Below are 19,238 nucleotides of genomic sequence, written 5' to 3' on the forward strand. Positions count from 1 at the left end.
TGTAGAATGTCTGTGTGATTCACTCACTCTAGTCAAATAGTCATTTCAGCAATATCCTGAGTTTGGTTTTCCAATGTGCCGCTCTTCTCTCCTATTCCAGCATGTTTGTAAAGAAATTCCAAACTTTAAAAAGGCTAGTGTCATTTTCAGTCAGTGTTTTTCCTCTGAGGGGAAGGAAACCTGTAAAAATACAAAGCTGTGGAGGTCAACTAAGAGCAGCTTTCAAATGAGCCCGTTTTCCTCCACAAAATCTGTCTGTCTACATCTGTTAGCCAAACGGAGAAAAAACGGTTTCAAGGTCTGGGCGTGTAAGGTGCCTTTGTTGCTTCTTGGCAGAAAAATATTTCAATGTGTCTGACTGGAGCTATAAGAGCTCAGTCAGAAGCTGAAGCATTTACTAAATTCAAAAACCCCTGAGCTCCTGTCTGACTTCTTAGGTTCTCCTGGTGTCAGACATCAGACACGTACCTGGTATGTGTCTGATGTCTGACACCAGAAGAACCTAAGAAGTCAGTTAATAATACAAACACTATGAACGTCATTGAGCTTCTGTCTCATTTTTATCACATTGATGACTAAACTAAGATCATTTCTGGACGTTTAAGCTGCTACATTTAGCCTCATTTTTCATTTTTACAGTCAGTTCTGAGATAGAGAAACTGCACACTGGTTTGTGACAGATTCTGAAAACAAAGGCACAGACAGAGAGTACACACCAGTGAGCCACAATAATACCAAGAAGCAGCATCATTGTCACATATGTTTTGTTGTAATTATCATGTTGCTCCTCTAGATGGCGCTCTTTGGTCACAAAGGCATCCCAGTCTAAAGAGGAGAGGTTGGGATCTGTGAGGGATTTAGTAGATGTGAGCGCTCTGTACAGTCACATGGATTCTCACAATGTTTAAGATGAAAACACATCATTTAATGTTCAGAAGACAGGAAACGTCTCCAAATGAAAGCTTCAGGAAGAAACTTCCAGCAGAAACTCAGGGCCAGTGACCTCCTGCTGTGACAGCCTATGGGCTGTGCAGACAGGAAAGAGACAGATGACATTTGTGACCTCTGGATACGTTCAAACTGATGTTTTTTAGCAAAAGACGTTGTTGACCTTACAGCCCATCCCCTCAGGATTCACCACAGCCAATCAGGGGTCGCTGAGCCTCACAGATGGTTTGGCAGAGATTCCCTCCCTGACACAACTCTGCATTTGATCTGGCCAGGGGAACGGCACAGGGAGAGCCACAAGGGCCCCCTTGTGGCTTCATAGTTAGGCAATAGCATGAAGGGTTTTGCCCAAGAACCCTCACTGGATGAAGCTCATCCCGCCCCTTGGGGGTGGAACCCTGATTTCCAACACACAGCCAACTGAACCACTTCTTTTTACAGCCAAAGTTATTTTTTTATTTTTACAGAGACATGGACACAAGATGAAATCTGTGTGTTTAGATTTGAATTTGCCTTGTGCTTCAGTGTTCCAGTAGAGAAGCAGTTCAGATCATTTCCTGTTGTCTTTATAATAAAAACAGTTGATTCTGTTCCAGATGGGGAAAAAGGAAGAAATGTGTTTAGAGACAGAAGAAAAGAACAGAACATGAGGGATGAAATCACATTGAGCAGCTTACTGCAGTGTTTTCTGGAACCTTCTCATCTTCTTTCAAACATTCTTTCTTTAGATCTCTCCCCACCGGCCTCCCCCCTCAGTGCCTTGTACCCATCGCAGTGGGGAGACACTGACTCCTTCGGGGAGCCTGTCCCTGTGTGGGACTGGAGCGTAGCCTGGATGGAGGAAATGGACGCCCAGTACAAAGCCCTCTATCCTGGAAGACTCCCCTCTGAGACATAGAGGCTGGCAGTGAAAAGAAAAACAAGCATCTCTGTGAACGTACAAAAGACCTGAGACATCCAGTGACCTGAGACATCCAGTGACCTGAGACATCCAGTCACCTGAGACATCCAGTCACCTGAGACATCCAGTGACCTGAAACATCCAGTCACCTGAGTCATCCAGTCACCTGAGACATACAGTCACCTGAGTCATCCAGTCACCCGAGACATCCAGTCACCTGACACATCCAGTCACCTGAGTCATCCAGTCACCTGAGACATCCAGTGACCTGAGACAGCCAGTCACCTGAGACATCCAGTGACCTGAGACATCCAGTGACCTGAGACAGCCAGTCACCTGAGACATCCAGTGACCTGAGACATCCAGTGACCTGAGACATCCAGTGACCAGAGACAGCCAGTCACCTGAGACATCCAGTGACCTGAGACATCCAGTCACCTGAGACATCCAGTCACCTGAGTCATCCAGTCACCTGAGACATCCAGTCACCTGAGACATCCAGTCACCTGAGACATCCAGTCACCTGAGTCATCCAGTCACCTGAGACATCCAGTCACCTGAGACATCCAGTCACCTCAGTCATCCGGTCACCTGAGTCATCCAGTGACCTGAGACATCCAGTGACCTGAGACATCCAGTCACCTGAGACATCCAGTCACCTGAGACATCCAGTCACCTGAGTCATCCAGTCACCTGAGACATCCAGTGACCCGAGACATCCAGTGACCTGAGTCATCCAGTGACCTGAGACATCCAGTCACCTGAGTCATCCAGTCACCTGAGACATACATTCACCTGAGTCATCCAGTCACCCGAGACATCCAGTCACCTGAGACATCCAGTCACCTGAGACATCCAGTGACCTGAGACATCCAGTCACCTGAGTCATCCAGTCACCTGAGACATCCAGTCACCTGAGTCATCCAGTCACCTGAGTCATCCAGTCACCTGAGACATCCAGTCACCTGAGACATCCAGTCACCTGAGTCATCCAGTCACCTGAGTCCTCCAGTCACCTGAGACATCCAGTCACCTGAGTCATCCGGTCACCTGAGTCATCCAGTCACCTGAGACATCCAGTGACCTGAGACATCCAGTCACCTGAGACATCCAGTCACCTGAGTCATCCAGTCACCCGAGACATCCAGTGACCCGAGACATCCAGTGACCTGAGTCATCCAGTGACCTGAGTCATCCAGTCACCTGAGTCATCCAGTCACCTGAGACATACAGTCACCTGAGTCATCCAGTCACCCGAGACATCCAGTCACCTGAGACATCCAGTCACCTGAGACATCCAGTGACCTGAGACAGCCAGTCACCTGAGACATCCAGTGACCTGACACATCCAGTGACCCGAGACATCCAGTGACCCGAGTCATCCAGTGACCTGAGACAGCCAGTCACCTGAGTCATCCAGTCACCTGAGACATCCAGTCACCTGAGACATCCAGTGACCCGAGACATCCAGTCACCTGAAACATCCAGTCACCTGAGACATCCAGTCACCTGAGACATCCGGTCACCTGAGACATCCAGTCACCTGAGACATCCAGTCACCTGAGACATCCAGTCACCTGAGTCATCCAGTCACCTGAGACATCCAGTGACCTGAGACATCCAGTCACCTGAGACATCCAGTGACCTGAGACATCCAGTGACCTGAGACATCCAGTCACCTGAGACATCCAGTGACCTGAAACATCCAGTCACCTGAGTCATCCAGTCACCTGAGACATACAGTCACCTGAAACATCCAGTCACCTGAGTCATCCAGTCACATGAGACATACAGTCACCTGAGTCATCCAGTCACCCGAGACATCCAGTCACCTGAGACATCCAGTCACCTGAGACATCCATTCACCCGAGACATCCAGTCACCTGAGACATCCAGTCACCTGAGACATCCAGTCACCTGAGACATCCAGTGACCTGAAACATCCAGTCACCTGAGTCATCCAGTCACCTGAGACATACAGTCACCTGAGTCATCCAGTCACCCGAGACATCCAGTCACCTGAGACATCCAGTCACCTGAGACAGCCAGTGACCTGAGACATCCAGTCACCTGAGACATCCAGTCACCTGAGTCATCCAGTCCGCTGAGACATCCAGTGACCTGAGACATCCAGTCACCTGAGACATCCAGTGACCTGAAACATCCAGTCACCTGAGTCATCCAGTCACCTGAGACATCCAGTCACCTGAGTCATCCAGTCACCTGAGACATCCAGTGACCTGAAACATCCAGTCACCTGAGTCATCCAGTCACCTGAGACATCCAGTGACCTGAAACATCCAGTCACCTGAGTCATCCAGTCACCTGAGACATACAGTCACCTGAGTCATCCAGTCACCTGAGACAGCCAGTCACCTGACACATCCAGTGACCCGAGACATCCAGTGACCTGAGTCATCCAGTGACCTGAGACATCCAGTGACCTGAGACAGCCAGTCACCTGAGACATCCAGTGACCTGACACATCCAGTGACCCGAGACATCCAGTGACCTGAGTCATCCAGTGACCTGAGACAGCCAGTCACCTGAGTCATCCAGTCACCTGAGACATCCAGTCACCTGAGACATCCAGTGACCCGAGACATCCAGTCACCTGAAACATCCAGTCACCTGAGACATCCAGTCACCTGAAACATCCAGTCACCTGAGTCATCCAGTCACCTGAGACATCCGGTCACCTGAGACATCCAGTCACCTGAGACATCCAGTCACCTGAGACATCCAGTCACCTGAGACATCCAGTCACCTGAGTCATCCAGTCACCTGAGACATCCAGTGACCTGAGACATCCAGTCACCTGAGACATCCAGTGACCTGAGACATCCAGTGACCTGAGACATCCAGTCACCTGAGACATCCAGTGACCTGAAACATCCAGTCACCTGAGTCATCCAGTCACCTGAGACATACAGTCACCTGAAACATCCAGTCACCTGAGTCATCCAGTCACATGAGACATACAGTCACCTGAGTCATCCAGTCACCCGAGACATCCAGTCACCTGAGACATCCAGTCACCTGAGACATCCATTCACCCGAGACATCCAGTCACCTGAGACATCCAGTCACCTGAGACATCCAGTGACCTGAAACATCCAGTCACCTGAGTCATCCAGTCACCTGAGACATACAGTCACCTGAGTCATCCAGTCACCCGAGACATCCAGTCACCTGAGACATCCAGTCACCTGAGACAGCCAGTGACCTGAGACATCCAGTCACCTGAGACATCCAGTCACCTGAGTCATCCAGTCCGCTGAGACATCCAGTGACCTGAGACATCCAGTCACCTGAGACATCCAGTGACCTGAAACATCCAGTCACCTGAGTCATCCAGTCACCTGAGACATCCAGTCACCTGAGTCATCCAGTCACCTGAGACATCCAGTGACCTGAAACATCCAGTCACCTGAGTCATCCAGTCACCTGAGACATACAGTCACCTGAGTCATCCAGTCACCTGAGACAGCCAGTCACCTGACACATCCAGTGACCCGAGACATCCAGTGACCTGAGTCATCCAGTGACCTGAGACATCCAGTGACCTGACACATCCAGTGACCCGAGACATACAGTGACCCGAGTCATCCAGTGACCTGAAACATCCAGTCACCTGAGACATCCAGTCACCTGAGTCATCCAGTCACCTGAGTCATCCAGTCACCTGAAACATCCAGTCACCTGAGTCATCCAGTGACCTGAAACATCCAGTCACCTGAGTCATCCAGTCACCTGAGACATCCAGTCACCTGAGTCATCCAGTCACCTGAGACATCCAGTGACCTGAAACATCCAGTCACCTGAGTCATCCGGTCACCTGAGACATACAGTCACCTGAGTCATCCAGTCACCTGAGACAGCCAGTCACCTGACACATCCAGTGACCCGAGACATCCAGTGACCTGAAACATCCAGTGACCTGAAACATCCAGTCACCTGAAACATCCAGTCACCTGAGTCATCCAGTGACCTGAAACATCCAGTCACCTGAGTCATCCGGTCACCTGAGACATCCAGTGACCTGAGTCATCCAGTGACCTGAGACATCCAGTGACCTGACACATCCAGTGACCCGAGACATACAGTGACCCGAGTCATCCAGTGACCTGAAACATCCAGTCACCTGAGACATCCAGTCACCTGAGTCATCCAGTGACCTGAGTCATCCAGTCACCTGAGTCATCCAGTCACCTGAGTCATCCAGTCACCTGAGTCATCCAGTCACCTGAGACATCCAGTCACCTGAGTCATCCAGTCACCTGAGTCATCCAGTCACCTGAGTCATCCAGTCACCTGAGTCATCTACATGGCAACTCTTTACTGTGTTACTTTTCTCAATGTATGAATTTTCTTTTGTATTTCCATTACCGTAAGTCTGTCTGTTCGTGACACGTCTGATCCTGAACTTTTTGTTTTCACCTCAGGGAAGTCCTTCTGATGTTTATATCTTAAAATGATTTCTATGTGAGTGATGAAGTTGTTTCCCCTTTTTTCACTTGAACTAGGTAGAACTGGACACTTCCCTCAGGACGTTGGCTTGAGGCTGAAAAGGCCGCATGCAGCGCAGTCAGAGATGTGAAACCCAATCCTCACATCGTGCCTCTATTTTATCTCTAGTTGTTAATTTATGGACTTTTTGGAATCAGGTCCCTGCAGGTCTTATGGATTTTGTATCAGTCAAATATAATATATATGCAACATATTCAAGAATTGTTATTTAATGATTTCTGTTACATATTCCAAGTTGTTGTCTCTTCTCCGTTCTCATTTGAAGGCTGATGTTTACATTTGATGAATTTTTTCTTATGAAAAAATGATTGCATACTAACATTTTTTGTCTGTAGTTAGCAGCCGCACTGTTAGAATGAATATATTTATATACATATATTTTTTCTTTTTTTTAAAGCTGGAAATTGTTACACTTAAAATTTACAATTTGTAATATTCAAATGAGTTCTGTTTATAACTCAGCTTCTTTTTTTCTACCATTTTTAAAAAAAATAGTTTAATTAAAGATTTCTAATATTATGAAATGTACTTTGTTTACATTAGACATGTTTTTAAAGAATGAATTCAAGGTCAAACTCACAAACACAAAGACGTGGATATTATTTAGTAAAGTTTCATTTGAACTGAAATTCTTTCTATGTATCTTAGTGTGAAGATAATTCAGTAGCCATTTTGAGCATCTGGTATTTATTAACTTCATTAAGCGACGGCCGTGGTGCAGCGGTAGGGCGGTCAACCCATGATCGTAAGACTGCAGGTTCGATTCCCGCCTTGCACGCCCATGAGTCGAAGTGACACTGAATGCCACCTTGCCTCTGTTGGTAGGCAGGCGCCTGTGTTTGGCAGCGGAGCGGCCACCAGTGTGTGAATGTGTCTGTGACTGTAAGGGGCTTTGGGGCTTGTAAGTAGAAAACTGCTACATAAGTATAAGCCATTTACCATTAAGTAAAAAAAAAATTGAATTAATTTGAATGAAAGTAAAATAAATGTCTGATAACTATGTTATTTTTAAAATGACTTAACAAAAAAGAATTGATTTATCTTAACTAAAGCAAATAATTAAGTTAGATCAAAGTAAAAAGTTCATCTTTCCAACATCCATATGTGGTCTTATCACCCTCTCATGGTGGAAAAAGTATTATCTGAGCTTCTTCATCCACTCAATAATCTTTAAATGGACACGCCATGCTGCTTCACCTCTCTGAAAACAAACTAACCTTCAACTAAACCTGCTCCAGACCAGGTTATGTTCAGACCATGAGTTGCTATTCCAACTTGACATACCCTGAAACATACCTCTGTTTTGAAACTGAAAGCTGAGGTTATCCACTTCCTTAGCCTCAAACTTACCGTGGTAACTAGCATAACCTGCTTTCTGGAACACCCCCCAGGTCAGACAGATTCCTCTAGAGCAGGGGTGTCAAACATACGGCCCGCGGGCCTTGTCCGGCCCGCCAGGTGGTTAAGTCCGGCCCACACATGAAGAGTAAAAATCAAAAGGATTTTTAAAAAAAGAAAGCACGTTTCTAGTCCATTCCTGTGGCGAGTTATGATTTTTTAAAGAAATAACCGAAATGGGCAATTCCGCCACTAGAGGGAGCAAAGGAAAGGCAAAACGGGTGAAACAGCATGACTCTGCATGTAACAAAAGCGAAACCTGACAGCTCTGTGTCTGGATAAGATGCACTTTGGTTCCCTTACCACTGTTATGTTGCTTTAACCCTTGTGCTATCCTAGGCACTTTAACGTTGGGAGTTGGGTCATCTAGACCCACTAGACAGTGCGCTGAACCTTTTTTCTTCAGTGATTTGTGATCTTCACTGGTGTCCATGGATTACATGAAATCTTTCCACCTTTATCCACCTTTGTCATGATAGGGAGAACACGTCAAAGTAAGGGTGGGGTCATCTAAGACAGCACAAGGGTTAAGGATGACCAGTAGTGACACCCTAATGACCAAAATGTCGTCAAAAAGAAGTGGATTGCTGAGCTTTCCAGGAAAAATGGACAGAGTTTAATTTGTTCACAGAGCTGAATGCAAAACCTGCATGCTTGGTATGTTATCAAAAGAATTCAAAGAATATAACATTCAGCACCACTATGAGATTTACCATAAAGAAAAGTTTCTGGATTGCTTCAGTGTCAGATGTAAAATATTCAGTCTGTATAAAATTAAATAGACCAATTTTTTTTAACTGAAATTAATTTTATTCAAGATCCATTGGCCCAAAGTGATTAGGCTACTATGTTGGTTGAGGCATTTTTTCCAACTGAGTAAAAAAACTAAAACAAAGCTGTTATTTTGCTTTTATGTTATGGTCCGGCCCACTTGAGATCAGACGGGCTGAATGTGGCCCCCGAACCAAAATGAGTTTGACACCCCTGCTGTAGAGACTCTGAGCTCAAACAAGCAACAGGAAGTAACTCATTTAGCATGGAAACAAAAATGATTCAGGATTTAGTTTTGCATCATTTCTTCTGATATTTTTTTTTCTTTTCCACGTCAGAATTCCAGCTACATATGTTTGTTTGTTTTGTCCATTTGCTGCCGTCTTCATTAGTGTTTGGAAGTCAAAGTGTTAGTGCACTAGACTGCTAAAAAGAATATGCTTCAGTGTCTTTTCCTGAAAGCCAGTTAGAGGTGTGTGTTCTGAAAAGACACACAAACGCTCACTGACTGACCACAACACACACTCAGGAGCAGCAACCTACCTTTCAGAAAAGCCCACTTCAGCATGATGGTGATGCCTTTTTCATTAACATAATTACAAACACGCTGCTTCTGTGGACACGTCCTGCGCTGAGTGGAGCCTGACTTCCAATTTCTGGACAATTTTTAGCTCCTCTTGCAGCTAGAAGTGACTTCATCTGTGGTGGGTGTGAAAATTCTGACAATGTACTCAGTCACTGTCGCTGCCGCTTACAAACACAAAAAGATAAACTGGTTGTTGTCCTTGAAGAGCAAACAGGCATCTCTGCTCATATTTGTCCTTCATTGTCTGTCAGTATGTTGTTTATTTCCATCAAGTATTTTTTACACACTTTGGATTATTTTCATTTTTCTGAAGACAGAATCTCTGTTAGACTTTGGCCCCACACGCCGCAGAATGACAGACTCTCCGGGTAGGGAGCAGCTTACTGAGCACCGGACGTTCAAACTCCAAACACCGACAGCAATTAAAAGGATTAAAAAAAGGTTAGAAAGTGAAATCTAAAAAGACTTGACATAGTAAAGTAATATTACACATAAAACACAGCAGCTCAGCAGAGTTTCCTGCTGTAAAAATGTGTTCTGAGATTCTGTGCTGCACAGATTGAAAATGCTGGTTCTCCTCTGAGCCTCCTATTGGACCTTGGTACCTTCAGGAGAAACTGGTCAGCTGATCTTAGGCACAGGGCCTGAACGTCGGGAGGGAACCCGTGAACTCACAGCAGGCAGCCAGTGAAGGATGGCTGGGATGCGGTCCCTCTTCCGTGCTCCAACTAACACACAAGCAGCTGCATTCTGGACTATTGGAGATGCAAAAGAGACGACTGGCTGACTGAAAATGAAGAGTTACTGTAATCCAGCTGCGTTGTGAAGAAGTCTTGGAGGTGAACAGGGTTCCATTATATTTACTCTTTTGATTATGCATTCACTTGATTCTATACATGTCTGGATATTGTAATGTGAATATGCCTGGAGGACCAGATAAGATGCTCCAAGGTCAGCAGCAGGCCTGTCTGTGGTCTCCTGGTCTCAGTTTTCTTTTTTGTTCAGGAGTGTTTATGGAACAGAGACACCTGCGGAATGCAGACGACAAAAATACAGTCAAATGACGCATTTTGCATGTCTACATGCTGCCAATCAAGAGAGCGGAGAACCATGGAGCCTTGCTGGTCGTTTTTTTTCATCTCTGCCTTTTGAAAAAGGTTTAAAATTTCATGCAGACTTCATGAATGAATTCCTTCATTTCCCAGCTGCACATGACATTTGTGTCCTGAACCATCTGAATCTGCAAAGGGGCTGCAACTGTGTCACCAAAGGCCATTAAAAACAGCTTCACCGCTGCTGGAGGTTTATTTTACACTCAACTAACCACACAAGCATAACAGTGATGCTTCTGAGTGTTGCCTAACAACACGCTCAGGTTTGTCTTTTCCTCTGAAGGACGGTCATCAAGTCAACAACTTCCAAAAGTCACTCAGAGCTTTTGTGGCCTTTACTAATTTCTATTTCTGATGATGCCACTTTACTGGTGAAAGATTTGTTGAGTCTCAGCAGTCTACATGTCACATCATCCATGCTGCTGATGAAACGGCTTCATTTACCCTCCCACCATTCATGCGGTAGCCTTCCCCCCCCCAGACATCCATATCCTCTGTCACTAAACAAATTAGCATGGAAACTGGTGACTTACATTCTGGATCACAGAAGCCAGGCTTTAAACAGTGCCCCCCTCTTTCTTTTCATTGCTGCTTTTTCTCTATCTCTCTGAGGGACCCCCCCCCCCCACCCCCACCCCTCAACAAGTCAGGGGGCTGTTTTGCCTCGACACACATCGTATAAAGGAGTGAGGTGATTAATAACTAAAAGGGAGAACAGTAGGATAGAGGGGAGGTCCGGGGGAGGGATGTGAAGGGATAAGGAGGACCGGGTCCTGCTCTGAAAGGTCAGGAACAATCTTTTGGTGGTCGTTCGCTTTAGTTTGTACGGGATCGTCTCACCTTCACAGGAGTTCTTTTCACTTTTGGGTGAAACTGAGATGTGGCATCAGAACAAAACCTGAGCAGGTTCTGTCTTTTCCCCTGTTTTAGCCTAAAAGTCTTCACTCACATACATGGAGTCTTTGGGGACGTTTCCTTCTCCTGAACCGACAAGTTCTGCTGATCCCAGAAAGCTGGACCCCCCCTCCCCCCGCCCCCATTTATTATGTAACTTTACAATGACGCTTTTATCTTTGCAGAAGCAAATCTACCACACCAGACAAGACCCAAGGTGTAGATCTACCACACCAGACAAGACCCAAGGTGTAGATCTACCACACCAGACAAGACCCAAGGTGTAGATCTACCACACCAGACAAGACCCAAGGTGTAGATCTACCACACCAGACAAGACCCAAGGTGTAGATCTACCACACCAGACAAGACCCAAGGTGTAGATCTACCACACCAGACAAGACCCAAAGTGTAGATCTACCACACCAGACAAGACCCAAGGTGTAGATCTACCACACCAGACAAGACCCAAGGTGTAGATCTACCACACCAGACAAGACCCAAGGTGTAGATCTACCACACCAGACAAGACCCAAGGTGTGGATCTACCACACCAGACAAGACCCAAGGTGTAGATCTACCACACCAGACAAGACCCAAGGTGTAGATCTACCACACCAGACAAGACCCAAGGTGTAGATCTACCACACCAGACAAGACCCAAGGTGTAGATCTACCACACCAGACAAGACCCAAGGTGTGGATCTACCACACCAGACAAGACCCAAGGTGTGGATCTACCACACCAGACAAGACCCAAGGTGTAGATCTACCACACCAGACAAGACCCAAGGTGTAGATCTACCACACCAGACAAGACCCAAGGTGTAGATCTACCACACCAGACAAGACCCAAGGTGTAGATCTACGACACCAGACAAGACCCAAGGTGTAGATCTACCACACCAGACAAGACCCAAGGTGTAGATCTACCACACCAGACAAGACCCAAGGTGTAGATCTAGCACACCAGACAAGACCCAAGGTGTAGATCTACCACACCAGACAAGACCCAAAGTGTAGATCTACCACACCAGACAAGACCCAAGGTGTAGATCTACCACACCAGACAAGACCCAAGGTGTAGATCTACCACACCAGACAAGACCCAAGGTGTGGATCTACCACACCAGACAAGACCCAAGGTGTAGACTGTGCAAAGAGGCGCCTGAAACAATCCAGCACATAACTGCAGGATGTAAGCTGCTGGCAGGTAAAGCATACATGGAGCGCCACAATCAAGTGGCTGGAATAATATACAGGAACATGTGTGCAGAATATGAACTGGAAACCCCAAGGTCAAAATGGGAAACACCTCCAAAGGTGGTATAGAGAATGAGAGGGCAAAGATCCTGTGGGACTTCCAGATCCAGACTGATAAGATGGTAATGGCAAACCAACCAGACATTGTAGTGGTGGATAAAGAACAGAGGAAAGCCGTTGTGGTGGATGTGGCAGTGCCAAGCGATGGGAACATCAGGAAGAAGGAACATGAGAAACTGGAGAAATACCAGGGACTAAGAGAAGAACTGGAGAAAGCCTGGAAAGTGAAGGTGACAGTGGTGCCTGTGGTAATTGGAGCACTCGGGGCAGTAACCCCCAAGCTGGAGGAGTGGCTACAGTATATATAATATATATTACCATCATTATATATGTTATATATGCCGCCCCTCTCACCCTCTGCGGGTGGTTTCTCACCCAAGCTTGAGGCCTGGCCTGACCCGTGTTCTTCCTCGATCAGAAGCAAGTTCCAGATGCCCCGGTCGACTCAGCCGTCCTGCCACAGTTTGAGGGATTCGAGCCCACTTGGCAGCAGCGTTGTCCACAAGCATGAGCTCCTCCAGCCCTTCTCCCTGGGCCGGCTGATGCTCAGCTGTGCTTAAGCTTTAGAAACGTCATGCTTCCCCAATTATATGGTTGACTGCAGAGCATCGTCGCTGCTTTCTGTTTTCATAATAAAACGCTGTGTCTGTTCTAAATATGTATTAGTACAAAAATGATTTTAATACACACAACAAAGCTATCTCCTCACAACGATTTGTGTACTCTTTCTGTGTAGTTTTGAACTAGTAGTACATAAACAGCATTTTTGACTGAAGACATTAGAAGTTGTCAACTTTGAAGTTGAAAAAAGTGACTTTGGTGCATAGTTCCAGGCTAAGAAGAGTAGCTTGCTTACAACTATTTTGTCATCTCAAAAGTAGTTCACATGCTAAAACAGTGCAGGCACCCTTGATATAGAGTGATGCTTAACCATTGTGCTATCTTAGATGACCCCCCCTTCCATTGAGGTGTTCTCCCTACCATGACAAAGGTGGATAAAGGTGGAAAGATTTCATGTAATCCATGGACACCAGTGAAGATCACAAATCATTGAAGAAAAAAGGTTCAGAGCACTGTCTAGTGGGTCTAGATGACCCACCTCCCAACGTTAAAGTGCCTAGGATAGAACAAGGGTTACAAATGTGAAATAAAAGTAAAAGCTGTGATTTGGATTTGAAAATGTTCTACTGAAGTCAATACTCAGCAAATGTATTTTATTGTACAATTACAAAACAACAAGAGTACAAAAATCAGTACAGACATCTGTTTTCATTGACTTTAGGAATGTAGGAAAATCGGATCTTCTAAATGGAGCAAACAGACTCAGCTAGACATGGGGGGAACAGGGGGGTTACAATCAAACGTTCATGTGCCTCTCAGTTTGTCAGCTGGAGCAGCAGGGAAACCAGAAGAGAAAGGCGACATTTGGGATCCCGTCAGGAAAATGCTGGGAGTGCGGGCATCGTTCCAGGCTCCTTTTGGTTTTCTGAGCTCCTTTCCAAGCCTGCAAACACACTTTGTGCTTCACATCCTCTTCTGTTTTTCCATCACAACCAGAGTCCAGCAGTGGTTCTGCTATTCAAATGTTTTCATATTCAGACAAAAAACAACCAAAAAACATGGCACATTGGAGGGGAACGTCTTTCTGAAAACAGACTTTTTTTATGTTTTTTAATCATCATAAATATGAAACTTCTCCTTGCCTGCATCCAGAATCCACAAAGAAACATTACAGCAGAGGTATTTACAGAAGAATGGAGAGCTGTCAGCTCCAAATCATAAATAACTTTGAGAAGACTAAAAAGTCCGTCCTTTTCCCCTTCTTCACAGGAATGACACCGGAATGAATCTCGCTTCTTGAGCTTCCAGCTGAGCTCCCTTTATCCAGGGCGGGGTAATGCAGGCATCACGTCCCACCAGGAACCTCTGCTGTCCTTATCTCATGTCCTAAAGAGACACACGTTTGAGCCACGGGACAGCAGACGTCCTCACTTCAACAAACTCTGAACACAGAGGCATGTGCTTGTCATGTTCATCCTCACCTTTAGATAACGTTTGCTGGGCTTCTATCAACAGATAGTCATTCATGTTTGACATAAACCTGTCAGAATAAGAGTCTGAACGTGTTTTTGTGGAGCTTTTTCAGATCAAAATGCACTTCAGGAGACAGCTTCTTAGCAGTAAATGGCCTCTCTCTTTGACAGCATCAGGCTTACTTTGTTGAAGAGATCTTTTACGCATCCTCTAAGCCAGCAAGCTGCCTTGCTTGGCTCAGACTGCCAGGGTCAGGGGTCAGGGGTCAGAGGGAGGTGGCTGGAGCCGCCCAGGAGCAAGAGGTGACCTCTGTAAGCTTCCGCTACAACCACCCAAACTTCACTGCAGATTAATGCAATGCTTTTGTGTCTGAGTAAGAGCAGTCAGGGTCAGCTGGGAGGAAGTGTGGGAGCCTTCCTCACCCCTCTGTGGGGGGCTACGGGTGACAGCATGAGGTACATGGGGGGCCATGTCTGTGTTTGAGTGCAGGGCCAAAAAAAAGTGCAGATGTGCTTGTTACTCTTTGCAACATTCCCATGTCAGATGCGTGCTGAGAGCCACGCCTGGCACGCTTCCCATCCTGTCTCCTCACACGAGACGCTTTATGGCGTCGCCTCAGGAAACAGCCATGAACGTAACAAGTGCAGCTCTCGAGCAGCCGAGGGGTCACATCAGGAGACCTGGAAGCCCCCCTGCTACTCAGGTTCTCATTTTTCACAAACAAACTGAGCTTGTTCAGTGGCAGAGACAGAGGGAGGTTTTTAAAACCAAACTAAAGTGGACACGTTTACATCCATGTACACGTTCATCTAGAAGAGAGAATCCAAATGTCAGCTGCTGGGAGATGGTTTGGATAATGAATCCACTTTGAGATGAAAAGGGTTTTTTGGATTCGAGGGAAGAGGGACATCTGCTGGTTTCTTCAGACAGGGCTGAAGCTGCAGTCGGCTGTGGATCAGTGGACCTGCAGCCATGTCAGACCTGGTGAGGGAGCACAAACTCCCTGCAGACCTTTCTGGTAGACGGGCTCAGCTTGCTCCATTATAGAGCAGCCTGCAGGGGCTGCATTTAAAGCAGCAGCCCCACTGTGAAGTGCACCCTCTGAAGTGCACTCAGGAGTGACAGGCATGTAACCCTAATTGTTTGGTACTGTAAAACTCTCTGATAGACTGTGATGGCAGACGTGCCTGTGTGTGTGTGTGTGTGTGTGTGCCTGCAGGAGCTCTCTTCCTGCGTGCTTTATGGAGCAGATGTAATTATGGCTGCATGACACTAAACATGGCGTGAACAGGCTTTGTTCAGGCAGCGGTGGACAGAGGAGAGCTTTACCTCGCTGTGTTTCTGGGTGGAGTTAAGCCCTCGAGAGCCAGTGGATCCTCTGGAGGAGGAGCTTCCTGTGGTTGAGCAGTTACTAGACATCTGACTCCTGGAGAGATAACTGCCCTTACTGTTGTACGCCATCCCTTCTTCGTCTAGCAAGCCAAGAAAGAGACAGTTTGGAAAGCTATTAAAGCTTTTAGAAAATAAAGAAAGGATTTGGTCTTTAAATTAAAAATATGAACATTTTTAATGCACAAACAAGTAGTTTCCTTTAAATACAGTCAGTAAAACTCCTGTGAATTTGCCCCAAAAAAGAGATCCACCACGTAGATCAGGTTAAGAACGTAAATGCTGCAGAATCAAGATCTGCCAAACGGGATTGTGTGAAAAGGAACATGTGAAGAAACGTGTTTGAACATCAGAAGTGCAACTACCAACATGTTGACCAACAGTTCACCAAGAAAAATGGTTCTTTGACCTTTTTTCCACCTTCATCAAAATGAATGAATGAAGTCCAAAGGAAAAGCAGAGTCTTACTGTCAGCGTGCCTCTGAGCAGAGCTTTTCCGCTGCTGGCTGTTGCTGCTGTATTCCCTCCTCTCCAAAGAGGACAGGACTCTGTTTGACGCTTGGCCCGCCTCCATGCAGCCCTGCCAGCCCTGTGGTCCGTCCTCCTCTGAAGGGGGGTCAGGTGGGGGTGGAAGGTCTAAGCAGACAGAAATCAGGAGAGAAACTCATGAAATGCAAAACCAAACCAAAAAAAGTCATTTAAGCTCTAAAACTCTTTCATGCGTGGAAAATCACCTCCTTGCAGATCCCTCCTGTACGCAGAAGTTTTAGAGAGCTTTTTCTTTCCTCGTGATTTTTGGTAGGGAGGGGTGCATGCCTCTGCTGGGGAGGGGCAGTCATGTGCTGGATGAGAAACACAGGTGACACAGCTGAGAGATGAGATGCCCACTCGTGTCAGTGGGCCGCCGGGTTTGTCACCTTACCGGGTGTAGTTGTGCCGACAGCGCCTCCATCCTTGGTTGGCCCCTGGCTGTGAAAGCAGCGATGGGCGGGGCTTTGGCAGTGTGGCATGTAGCCCTCTGATGAGGCATGCTGCTGTTGGCTGGAGAGGTTTGGGTTGGACCGCGTCAGTGTTGGGCTGGGGGCCTGTGGTCCTGGCGTCAGACCGCAGGGTAACCTTCTGCTGTGGGAATGAAAGGCAGTGGGTTACTGGCTGTTACTGCCCAGATACTGTGAGGGAACTGAAGTGGAGTTAGAAAACACAAAAAAGTACACAGTTAAGAAAAAACAGAAATGTCTTCTTTTTTTTCATCTATCTATCTACATATTACTGGATTGGTCGTCACGTGACGTACGGCGTGACACACATGAGCCATTTCTATGCATTGAGTGAAGTAATGATGAGGTTCAAACAGGAACGCAAAGATTCACATAAAAACTCCGATGGAGAGGAATCCCTTCACAGGTCAGTGATGACATTTTAATAGAGAGAAGTCAGGCGCGGAAGAGTGACGGCTGTCTGACAAACAGACTCTCTCTCTTCATGCCATGTTGGGATGTAGTGCAGGAATAACGTTCATGCCTTTTACAAAAGGCTTTGCAGCTGAAGACTGTGTTTTAGACACGTTTACATCCATGCTGCTAAAGTCCCATAACTAAGCAAAACTACTTTGCTAATAATTTACACACCTGTAGGAAACAGCAGTTATAGTGGACTAGTAACTGGCAAATAGTTCATTTGTTTTGTTTGATTAAGAATAAAGAGAGCAACATCTATCAATCTTTCTTTATAATAAAACACAAATAAATGTATTTTTAGAACAATATCCTGCTCTCTCAAATGTTCTACAGATTCTTCATTGCCAAAAATTACTATAAAACTCCATGAGATGCAGTATTTTCATCAACTTATTAACTGGATTGTCTTTGAAAAGTCTACAGTTATTGGACTAGAAATGAAAAAAAAGGTTTTATTTTTCTGGCATTTTTTGAAGTTGTGCCATAGTTGGTCTTACAAAATTGTTTTGTTGTTTTTATTTTTGTAGGTTGGATTGTAAAGAAATCTTCCAAAGGAGTATCTTTGGAAGAGATTTGGTAGATTTGGAAGGACAGCTTCTGGAAAGTACTGCATCTCAAAGATCTGCAGAGGCCTTCAATCCAGTAAACCTCAAAGATGTTGGCAGACTCCATCAGAATCAGTAACTGCTGTCCTGTCGTCAGCAGAACGTCACCTACGACGTGCATCACGACGCACATCTACTCACTCCACAGCTGCAGACAGCATTAACACAACCCCAAGCTGATTCTTCTCAAAGGACTATGAAATTGTCTACAGTGATCCCTCGCTATATTACGGTTTGCTCTTCACGGTTTCGCTACTTCACGGATTTGCATGGTGCATTGTGTTCTGCATTGTGATTGGCTAAAAAGTCACTCTGCTTCTTCTCTACCTGTGCGTCAATAACGTTGCAGTTTAATATGTACACGTACGTAAATCAGCTTTCCAAATTTACATTACGTACGTGCAAATTCTCTTGCAATTTCAAGTTTCTCTAAAACCCATAGAAAAAAGAGCGACAACAACTGCCTATCACTATGTTCTTCTCCTGAACAAACACAGCTGCACCGCGGGCTTCAAAAGAAGAAAACACTGCAGAGCGGAGTCAGGATGCAGCGGCTCAGTCTGAAGAGCAGTGAAATACACTATTTGTCCCACTGTACTTTGTATTTTTTATAATCATTTTAAATTTTCTCCCGTTTAATCCAATACTCGGGTCGCGGTGGGCGGGGCTAATCTCCGCAATTTGAAGTCTTCTGTTCACATTGATGATTAAACTTATTATTTGACAGTACAGTACAGAAGTTATTTGTTGAAAAAAACGTTTCTAAAGTACTTTTATTGTGAAACAAATGCTTGAGCCTGTAAAATGGTTTGTTCTTTCTTTTCAATGTATAATAGAGGATTTAATTGTATGATAATAGTTAAAAAAAATAGAGGTTTCTACTTCACGGATTTTGCCTTTCACGGGTTCTTTTTGGAACGTAACCCCCGCGAGAAACAAGGGTTTACTGTATTTGAATGTTTTCCTGAACGAAGTTAAGATGTATTTGACATTTATACAATGCAACGATAATAAAAGTTGTAGTTTCCTATTATTTATTTTTGTTGTGGTGGATTTTTACATTTAAATGTATGGTAGAGGGCAATTTCCTCCTTTCCAGCCCTTGGAGGTGCTTTTCATAGGAAAAGGACTTAGTTACTTCACTTTGTCAAGTTTATCATCCATCCATGCTGTTAAACTTCAACCATCCTCCTCATTTCTGGGTTTGGCTGACAAGCATTTACAGACTCAGTTACATAAATGCTGACATATAGGCAAATCCCAGATATTCAGAAGCTGTTCATTTGACAG

At 45.6% G+C, this 19,238-nt stretch overlaps 2 protein-coding genes across 16 annotated transcripts in view; one reads left to right on the forward strand and one right to left on the reverse strand.

Moving 5' to 3' along the window:
• The window catches only part of robo4 (roundabout, axon guidance receptor, homolog 4 (Drosophila)), a 55,021-nt gene extending 36,956 nt beyond the window's left edge, over positions 1 to 18,065 (forward strand). For 2 of the 4 annotated variants that reach the window (XM_023962266.2, XM_023962268.2), the window contains exon 19: positions 1,677 to 4,593. In XM_023962266.2, the coding sequence (XP_023818034.1) occupies positions 1,677 to 1,846 (170 nt within the window). In that variant the 3' untranslated portion in view covers positions 1,847 to 4,593. Of the gene's footprint in view, positions 1 to 1,676; positions 4,594 to 11,325; positions 13,172 to 17,870 lie in introns of those variants that run through there. The other 2 variants (XM_023962267.2, XM_078931058.1) reach the window with 2 other exon arrangements.
• Positions 13,663 to 19,238, reverse strand: part of robo3 (roundabout, axon guidance receptor, homolog 3 (Drosophila)) — a 181,269-nt gene continuing 175,693 nt past the window's right edge. For 4 of the 12 annotated variants that reach the window (XM_078931050.1, XM_078931048.1, XM_023962265.2 and 1 more), the window contains exons 23-27: positions 16,809 to 17,005; positions 16,621 to 16,728; positions 16,355 to 16,522; positions 15,827 to 15,969; positions 13,663 to 14,410 (exon numbers count right to left, since the gene is read on the reverse strand). In XM_078931050.1, the coding sequence (XP_078787176.1) occupies positions 14,399 to 14,410; positions 15,827 to 15,969; positions 16,355 to 16,522; positions 16,621 to 16,728; positions 16,809 to 17,005 (628 nt within the window). In that variant the 3' untranslated portion in view covers positions 13,663 to 14,398. Of the gene's footprint in view, positions 14,411 to 15,826; positions 15,970 to 16,354; positions 16,523 to 16,620; positions 16,729 to 16,808; positions 17,009 to 19,238 lie in introns of all 12 variants that reach the window. The other 8 variants (XM_078931049.1, XM_078931047.1, XM_023962263.2 and 5 more) reach the window with 3 other exon arrangements.

The sequence above is a fragment of the Oryzias latipes genome, chromosome 14 (assembly GCF_053564925.1).
Source record: "Oryzias latipes strain Hd-rR chromosome 14, Olatipes_Hd-rR_3.1".
Lineage (NCBI taxonomy): Eukaryota > Metazoa > Chordata > Actinopteri > Beloniformes > Adrianichthyidae > Oryzias > Oryzias latipes.